The sequence below is a fragment of the Gossypium hirsutum genome, chromosome A10 (genome assembly GCF_007990345.1).
Source record: "Gossypium hirsutum isolate 1008001.06 chromosome A10, Gossypium_hirsutum_v2.1, whole genome shotgun sequence".
Taxonomy (NCBI): domain Eukaryota; kingdom Viridiplantae; phylum Streptophyta; class Magnoliopsida; order Malvales; family Malvaceae; genus Gossypium; species Gossypium hirsutum.
Window position 1 is genome coordinate 17784231 of NC_053433.1, and position 9463 is coordinate 17793693.

The window sequence follows — 9463 nt, forward strand, 5'->3', positions numbered from 1 at the left end:
TCATACATATCACTTCTCTTGTTTCAATTATAAATTTCATAAAATTTACAATTTAATCCTTAACATCATGAAGACTCTTTATTTACTATAATTTCACCTTAACATCACTTTGTAATCAATTTACCTTTTATCATAAACCTCAAATTTATGTTTGTTTCATTGAAAACAATTTTTAAGAAATATTTTCATGAAATCTAGAAAAGAATAGAAAATATTTTACACATATTCATCCAAACACTAGAAAACATTAATTTTTTTTAAAAATTATTTTCGATAAAACAAAGAAAGCTATGATAAAATGTTAAAATCCAAAACCATATTTCTACATTCTCAAGAGGAGCTATACCATTTTTTTTATTTAAATTTTTTGTTTCAATCAAGTAGAAGCATACATATGCGTGGTTGGTGATTCGAGAAATTTGGTTACAATATATTATTAATCCTTGTATTTTTTAAAATTTGAGATTTAATTTCTATATTTTAAAAGTTAAAAATTTAATCTTTTTATGTTTTCAATTTAAAAATTTTAATCTAACAATTTACATCAAAATATTTATTTTCTATTAATTATATACAATGTCATATAAGGACGGTTTAATCAACTTGTTAAATTGATAAAATTTGTCGATAACACTAACGATGTTGATGATAGGATTGATATTTTTAAATTAAAAAAATAAAACTTTTTTTAAGTATATAGACTAAAGTATAGAGAAATTTTTATATTTTTATATTTATTTCAATTTTAAACTAGATGAAATGAGCCTGTAAACAATTATGGTGAAGTTTGAAGAACTGAATTTATTGAGTTAAATGCGAATTGCTATGCGCACCTAAAATGGAAGAAAAGGAAATGGGGGGTTTAATTTAAAATAATGGATGTTTAGTCAGCCATGGTGATTGCGACGAGACAAGCACCACGCCCCATTTGACGGGGCCAAATTCATGTATATTATATACCCCACTTTTCAACCCACCCTTATAATTTCTCTCCCAAACACATTTCCCAAACCTAATTTCAAAGAAGAAAAAAAAAAAAAAAAAGCTATTCTCTCTGTGTTTGCTTTCTGTCGCTGGCGCCTATACTGCACCCGCCACAATGGGTCAATCTCCTTCCGCCGCTTTAGACAGGGAAAGCTCCTTCAGCCACCGTTTTGGCTTTTTATCTTCTTCTAGTTTGGGTTCCAGCGATGGATTTTCCGATGAGATTTTGGCGAATCGGGATTACACCGCTGAGATTCCCGACGAGTGTTTAGCTTATGTTTTTCAATTCCTCGGCCATGGTGATCGGAACCGTTGTTCGCTTGTCTGCAAGCGGTGGCTGTGCGTTGACGGTTGGAGCCGCCACCGTTTGTCTCTCGACGCTCAATCTGAGATCGAAGCTTCTTTGCCTTCTATCTTTATGCGCTTCGATTCCGTAACCAAACTCACTCTACGTTGTAGCCGTAGATCAATCAGCTTAAGCGACCGCGCTTTGGTTGCTATCTCAATCCGTTGCCAAAACCTCACACGGCTTAAGCTCCGCGGTTGCCGCGAAATCAGCGATGAAGGGATGTCGGCTTTTGCTAAGAATTCTAAGAACCTAAGGAAACTTTCTTGTGGTTCTTGTACGTTCGGTGCCAAAGCTTTGAACGCTGTCCTTGATTATTGCTCGAATTTAGAAGAGTTATCGGTGAAAAGGCTCAGAGGAATCCACGACGGAGCTGAGGCGATCGGGCCTGGAGCGGCAGCTTCTTCGCTGAAAACGATTTGCTTGAAGGAGCTCGTTAACGGTCAGTCTTTTGAACCGCTTGTGGTTGGAGCAAAAAACCTTAAGGCTTTGAAAATTATACATTGTTTGGGTGATTGGGACAGAGTCCTTCAATTAATTGGGAATCGAAATCGAAACGGAAAAGAAAATATCCATCTTAATAACTATAATAGCAAAGGTAACAATGATGCTTTGATGGAAATTCACCTTGAGAGGCTTCAAGTAAGTGATATTGGCCTATCTGCTATTTCCAAATGCACCAAAATTGAAAATTTGCATATTGTGAAAACCCCAGATTGTTCAAATTATGGGCTTATTAGTGTAGCTGAGCATTGTAAGTTGTTAAAGAAGCTTCATGTTGATGGTTGGAGGACTAATAGGATTGGAGATGAGGGTTTGGTTGCTGTAGCCAAACACTGTCCTAATTTAGAAGAACTTGTTCTGGTTGGCGTTAATGCTACCCATTTGAGCTTGGGAGCCATTGCTTCTAATTGCTCGAAACTTGAAAGATTAGCACTTTGTGGAAGTGGGACTATTGGTAATACAGAGATTGCGTGCATTGCAGCAAAATGTATGGCTTTGAAGAAACTTTGCATCAAGGGATGTCCTATTTCGGATATTGCCATTGAAGCACTGGGTTCTGGTTGTCCCAGTTTGGTGAAAATTAAGTTGAGGAAATGTAGGGGAGTGAGTTGTGAGGCTGGTGAATGGTTGCGCGAACAAAGGGGATCTCTAGTGATCAATATGGATGCTTGTGAGATAGATGGTGGTTTTGAGGCTAGTGTCAGTAATGGTGGAATACATGAAGTTGGGGTGGATTTTCCGCAGGTGGTTAGCCAAGTAACTGACAGAGATGCTTCGACGAGCAGCAATGGCAGGTTAGCATTGTTAAGGTCAAAGTTTGGGCTTTTTGCTAGTAGGAATTTTGTGGCATGCACATTTAGAAGGTGGTCTAACAATGATGATAGTTTTAATAGCAACTTGTGAATGATCCTTTTTAAGAGTTGGAACAATATTCTTGATTTGATCACAATGCAACTTTGTGAGACGAATCATTTTCTTCATGCTTTTTGTAGTTCTTGATTACATTTTTTCTTGGGAATGTGCAAATTTGGAAGGAAAAAGCATGGGAAATAATTGGCCACGTATTTTCTGATGATTTTTTGTAGTCGTATTGTATATCCCCTTTCTACAATGTGTTATTTTTTTATATCTGTGCATAGATATTTGCACTTTGTATAAGAGGTGGCATTTTGTAGGTCTGAAATTAGATTCCATTCCCATGCCCATGGATTACGACCTTTTGAAATTCGAATCTCAATTCTAAACATATGTCCTTTCCTTCTACAACTCAATGTTTTGAATGGTCATGTTGATTTTCTAGAATCATTGGACGTACTTGGTAAGCCTTTTCTTTCATCTCGACTTTGATAAAGAAATTTCTTCTTAATTCTTGGTCTGAAATCGCATGCCTGATTTTTTTCAACCCTTTCACTGTGTTTAAACTTTAAACAGCCTTTGCAATTTTCTTTGAAATCTAAATTTTAAAGCTAGAACAGGCATTAATTCAACTTCCGGGGGAAATATCCTCTTATATTTACTTTCATTAAAAAGAAAACAAACTAAAACCAAGTCAAATTGTATTTTACTTTATTTATTAAAAAACGGACAAATGCGCATTCAAGTTTGGTCATCGAGATTGACATGAGGGTTAGGGAAGGCAAACTCTAAGTGAATATGAATTAAATGGATACAAAAACAATTAGACATGTAAGGTGACTATATTTTAAAAAAAATAAAAATCTTAAAAATAAATAATATTTTTTTATAATTATTTTAAAAACCACATTTAGGATGAACATGGAAAAATAGTTGGTCTCAAATTTTGTGTTGCACATAAATATATTTATATTTAATAAAATAATTTATTTTAGATCATATAACTAATGTAAGTAATTATTATTAAAATAATTAAAATATATAATACTAATCATAATTAATCTATAACATAATACTAATTAAGTAATAATTAATTTTAAAAAATATTTATTATTAATATTGAATTATTATTTCATGTTAAAATGTAAAATTCAACTCAAACTCAATTAACAATATTATTCATATAATTTTATCTAATACAAAATTAATGAACTTATTTTACAAATGCCCCTGCCAAAAATAAAAGCAACTTCAGCATAACAGACTATTACTCCTGAAATCTTACTCTACATATATCGAATAATAATAGGACTTTAATAATACTAAAAGTTTGTTCAGTGATTCTTTAAATGCTGTTTGAATACTAATGCATATTTCTATAAGGCTAAATCTTAGCTTTAATTTATATATAATTATAACACTATTTAAGTTATAATCTATTTATAAGGCTAAATATTATTTTAATTCATATATAACCATAACCTTAATAAAGTGATAATCAATTTAAAATAATACATATAACTTAATATAGATCTAAAGTTTAATTACATAATAATAATTGTGACACTATTAATAAAATAAATAAAATAAAAATTATTTCATATTTTATATTAAAACTCTATTAATAAAATAATTATAATTTTTATATTATATCAATAATATTTTAGTATGCTTATTTGAAAAGAATTGTGAATTCATGGTTAAATTATTTTGTTATTGTTATATAATAATTAATAATATATGCATTAACTAAATTGTGATTATTCAAAAAAACAATGGAAATCTTGTCTCCACGTTCTTCGCCGATGGCTATGTTGGAGGATAAAACTACCAAGAAAGTTCGCATGCCAAAGGATGATCTGGGGGTTGATCAACATCTTATGGTTGTCGATGAATATGGGAGTCCCAATGGGATTGATAGGCACTTTAACTCACGGGCGTCTTTCAAAGACATGCTACTTGGGGCTTCGAGGGCTACAGAATGGGTATTGCACAAACAAAATAATGATGATGTACAATTGCTTGATGAAGATGTGACTATTAAATGCAGCAAAATTGACTTTTAGCGGCGTTTTTTAAGGTTTTTAGCAGCGCTTTAACAAACACCGCAAAAAACGCCGCTATAGATGGTGCCACTAAAGTTTGCGGCGTTTATTTGAAAAAAACGCCGCTAAAGATCATAACTTTTAGCGGCGCTTTTCTCAAAAACGCCGCTAAAAGTCATGAAATTCAAAAAATATATATTACAAAATATTATAAAAGTCATGAAAAACATAAAAATTTTAAAATTCATTATCAAATTAAATTTTCTATTAAAATTTTAACTTTAAAACTAAATACAAAAATTAATGAATTTAAATTTAGAATTTAAAATAATAAATTAATAACACAATTAAAATCAAAAGTTAGAACTCAAGTTATCTTAAATATTAAAATAAAAGTAAAAATTTAGAATCAAAACTAAAATAAATAATAAAAATTAGATTAAATATAAAGATATCAATAAAATAAGATATTATAATGAAGTTCCTTAAATGAAATAAGGACTTAATTCCCATGTGAAATATCAACATTGATTATTTAAATTGATTAACTAAGTCAAAATTGCAATTTGTGTTTTTCTTCTTTCAACTCAAATAAAAATAAAATGTTGAAACAAAACAATTAAATAAAAAATTAGAATAATTAGTTGACACGAGATTATTAGTAAGTATATGCAAATACGCAAGTAGACGATTACAAAATAGGGTGTAGAAGGACAACAACAAAATTAACATAGTTACTCACAGCATCTTTTGCCTGTTGAACCAAGGCTGTACCTTCAGCAGTAACATGCTGCAACAAGGAAGTACTTTAGGTTTAGTTTTTAGGGACATGAGAAAGAAGATCAATTGGTTTGCAGAACAGAGAAAACAGAATATTCAGACCTGCTTGAATACATTAGCAACAAGCTCCAAGCCTCGAGGTATTTTACAATAAAGCCTGTACATCCTAGAAAGATCCTCCACCTACAGAGTGTAAAGAAGGCCAAGTTAATATCTAACGCATACATTTGCTGGAGCTAATAGCAAAGTAAGCATTGCTAGAAAAGAAAAAGATTGAACAATACCTTGTCATCTCTAAGCAAGGCCCTGCATCCTGAATGCTCCTTTTCAAGTAGCCAATTTGCATATGTGACCAACAACTCATGTTGCACTTTCTAGATAAAGAACAAACAGTAATAAATAGAATGCTCTAGGAATTATAGAACTATCTTTATAAGAACTTATTGTTAATTCTTATCACATAATTCCATGTCAATTCATACGTCAAAAACATGCAATCTCAATGCCTAGGTAGCTAGAAGGAAACATATAAAACAGCAACCAGATCTTTCCACTCAGAGAGAATTCACCCAGCTTCTATTGTTACATCTAAGTGACTACTTTCATTCATCAAACACTATTCATCTGAGTGACTGTCTTTGAGCAAAGAATTAACGAAATTCACTAAGAAAAAGAAAATCACCATCAAGCCAAAAGTAAGCTCACAGAAAAAAGGCTCTTCATTAACCTATTCCAGCCATTTCACTCACCTCTAACAATTTTGTCTCACTGCTTGAATGCAGGTAATGAGACACTCTCTCCCTTTCCTTTCTCAAGCATTCTTCAGACTGCATTAACATTAAAGTAAATAAAACAATTAGAACCATCTCAATTAATCAGAGTAAAAAACTTAAAACCTATAAAAAAACAAAAGCAGGAAAACTTAAGCACTTGCCTTCAACATGTATTCCGGACAAGAATCTTCCTCAATCCAGCTCAATGCCTTCCGTGAATAGTAAGCACTAGTATCTTGAAGCAAATCTTCTTCAAAGAATTTTTGGGTACACATGTTGTATATGGTGCTGTGATAGTCCAATAAAAGAATAATGATGAGAACCAAAATAAAACAAACAACTAAAAATAATAACTAACGGCTCAAAAGAAATCAGCAAAACTGAATCAACTACCAGGCTATACCATGTGGGCTAGATCGCAACTTACCTCAACCCCCACTCCCTCACCCTTTGCTGAAAGATGTGATTCAGTCCTACATCCTTATGCATAACCAAACAATTTTACCAGCTAAATTAAGTCCAGAAACTCTGATAACAAGCTTGAAATGTTTATTAGGGCATTAGATTTTTACTAGCTGCTTATTTGTTCAGCAATTTCAATTTTTAAATTATTTTGAAGCATCAATCAAAATACACTAATGTCTAACTACAATAACTAGAAAAGTACTGAGTTAGCTGTCAGACTCATCATAGTTAAAAGAAATTTATAAAATTTATGAGATTTGTAAGCTAAAGAAATCTCAGCCTCTAAGGGATCAATATAAGATGTAACCTGGAGCTAATGCTAAAAGCCCTTAGCATCCAATTGTAGCAGACACTGATCATTGAACCACGTCAAAAGTGAAAGATTTGAAAATTTGGGTATTCCAAGAATGAGCCCATTGAGAGTTAAAAGGAGTTCTACGAGAAAAAATCTAATAGCTACAAACTAGACGTGAAGAATATCAGACATTGGGCATTTGGTCCAGTGGGCATTTGTGTCCAAGTATAGGCATAGAGATATAGTTCTCCAATTATACGGGAAAACTCGAAAAATTTAACACACACTTACTTAGACCCGGGTTACGGGTTTTGTTATTAAGAGAATCCTTCCTAGTTCTTACCAATTAAAAGATGCCTCAGTGAAGGATGCTAATGCCACTCCACCAACAACTGGTATGAGGGAGAACACTATCCAAAATGTAGGCCACTGCAAAAATGAAATTGTTAAAAACAAAGTCAATGACATGATAGTATTAATTTATCAGATTTCAGAGCCAAGTGTAGATGACACACAAGTATATTTGAGTTATTAAAATTTTGTTCGATATATTTTAAGAAATCTTAAGCATCATATCTCCATATTCATATTTGAAATATAATTACAAACAAGCTCCTCATTTCTATAAAAACTGGAGAGCTGAAAGAATTGGAACCTCAAACATTCAGAAAAAGAAAAAAATACTTGTTGCTTTCAAACAGTAACCAAATCAAACAGTACATAAACTCATACCTCTCCAAGAAAAAGAACAGAGAATAAGACTATGAAAAAGGGCTCCATTGCTTTAATGGTGTGAGTGAAGGAGACATTAACTCTCCCAATACTAACATTTGTCAAAAGGTTGCCAAGAGTGTGAACTATAGCCAATGGAATGATTACTGCAAGCTGAAAATTGCTTCGTAAAAAAAACACTTTACTTTCAGAATTGAAACAGAACTATGTGATTGAAATTTATGAAAAATACCTGAGAACGAGTAAGCTTTGGTCGATGGTAAAGATTTGAAGCCCACATTATAAGGATCATCAAAGTCCCACACCCAAAGTGGAAAGCTGTAACTGTTGCTGGAAACGTATACACCTTTAAAACCTTCATAAACAACAAGAATGCACTTGATATTCTACCACTTTTAACCATCAAAAGCTAACTTCAAGTTCTACCCATTGCTTTAAATTGCATTTTAATCTCAATGGGAGCTTGGTTTCCAAGAAAACAGACAAGACTAGAGGAAAATGAAAAAAAGCTACATCTTTAGCTTCAAGATGTGACTAGTGGTCTAATGAAAGACCCAGTTTATTATTACACAAACAGAAAGAGAGATGAAATTGGATTTATAACCTGCTTGTTGAAAATGTTGAAGTAGATATTCAAAATATACCAAATGGCAAACATGGCTCCAAGTTGCATGCTCGTAGCTAAACCACTAGAGTCATTTGTGTCGCCTATGTTTCCAGGAACCGGTGTAGCCCTGACCTTGAAGCCATCACATCTTCCATCTGAAATGAGGAATGACTCGTTGATTCGACGAGCATTGAAGCGGGAACAAGAAAAAAGATGAGAAGCTTTTTGAAATGAAAGTCCATTGATGGATCTGAGGAGACCTAATGGCTTTAATGAAGACAAGTTCCAGAGTGAACCAGAGGGCTGCCGATTTGGGGAAATTGGGGGAAAAAATAAAGGGAATCGGGGTAGGGGAGAAATGGTTTGGGAAAAATAAAATGGGAAAGAAAATAGAAGAAATTTCAAGTGAAATTTTAGGATTTCTTTGGTAGGGAACCGATTTTGGGAAAAGAAAGGAGGGAAGAAAAAAAGATTTCTTGTCAAATTTTGGGATTTCGGGGGGAAGGGGGGAATGAAAAAGTCTAATGCATTTTGGGTAACAAGATGGCACCGTTTTGTGTAAAAAATTTTGCGGCCTTTTTTTTTATAAAAAAAGTCACTATTGTTTACTTTTTGCGGTATTTTTAATAAAAACACCACAAAAAGTCATTTTCTCACTTTTTGCTCTGTTAAAAAATTTTTATTTTGTTTTAATATATATAAATTTTATCATTATCTCTTAAATAATTTAAATTATATTTAATTATATGTATACACTTAAATTTTGATAGAGATACATCTTAGAATTATATATGAATTTCGGTTTAATGTGTAATTGCAGACTTAAAATTTTAATTGTGGTTTAAATGTATAGTTAAAACTTTAATTTTGATTTACTCATACACGTTTTAAATAATTAGATAAAATTTGAATTTTTTTATATATTTTTATATATCAAATTGTTTAGATTAAATATTTTTAAATATAAAAGCATTAATTGATTACATAAAATTTTATCATTTAACAAATCTCAAGTTAAATCCTAAATATATATAAAGTTTAACTATTATCTCTTAAATAAATTAAACTATAATCATA

The 9463-nt window shown here is 31.9% G+C and overlaps 2 protein-coding genes across 5 annotated transcripts; one reads left to right on the top strand and one right to left on the bottom strand.

Moving 5' to 3' along the window:
* The first annotated feature begins 962 nt into the window (after positions 1-962).
* Positions 963-2887, top strand: LOC121208280 (F-box protein SKIP2). The gene has a single exon (XM_041078822.1). It carries the CDS (start codon positions 1100-1102, stop codon positions 2735-2737), a length of 1638 nt encoding a protein of 545 aa, XP_040934756.1. The 5' UTR covers positions 963-1099; the 3' UTR covers positions 2738-2887.
* Positions 2888-5283: 2396 nt separating this feature from the next.
* Positions 5284-8931, bottom strand: LOC121208281 (cullin-1). Of its 4 annotated transcripts, none has more exons than XM_041078823.1 (9): positions 8384-8931; positions 8012-8134; positions 7780-7932; positions 7391-7476; positions 6449-6575; positions 6264-6341; positions 5799-5888; positions 5617-5697; positions 5284-5524 (listed from the first exon to the last, which is right to left on the bottom strand). In XM_041078823.1, exons 1-9 carry the CDS (start codon positions 8450-8452, stop codon positions 5426-5428), a joined length of 906 nt encoding a protein of 301 aa, XP_040934757.1. In that variant the 5' UTR covers positions 8453-8931; the 3' UTR covers positions 5284-5425. The 4 variants fall into 4 exon arrangements, with proteins under 4 accessions (XP_040934757.1, XP_040934760.1, XP_040934758.1 ...); XM_041078826.1 differs by having other exon boundaries at positions 7780-7925; positions 8012-8109; positions 8384-8524; XM_041078824.1 differs by having other exon boundaries at positions 8012-8109; positions 8384-8524.
* Between the last annotated feature and the right edge of the window lie 532 nt (positions 8932-9463).

Bases quoted from the DNA above. Each gene is read 5' to 3' on its own strand.
- LOC121208280 (XM_041078822.1), top strand. From the start codon at position 1,100: ATGGGTCAATCTCCTTCCGCCGCTTTAGACAGGGAAAGCTCCTTCAGC.
- LOC121208281 (XM_041078823.1), bottom strand. From the start codon at position 8,452: ATGCAACTTGGAGCCATGTTTGCCATTTGGTATATTTTGAATATCTAC. The intron at 8,135-8,383 runs GTTATAAATCCA...TTGTTTATGAAG, and splicing joins TCAACATTTTCAACAAGCAG to GTTTTAAAGGTGTATACGTT. The intron at 7,477-7,779 runs GTATGAGTTTAT...TCATTTTTGCAG, and splicing joins CTGTTCTTTTTCTTGGAGAG to TGGCCTACATTTTGGATAGT.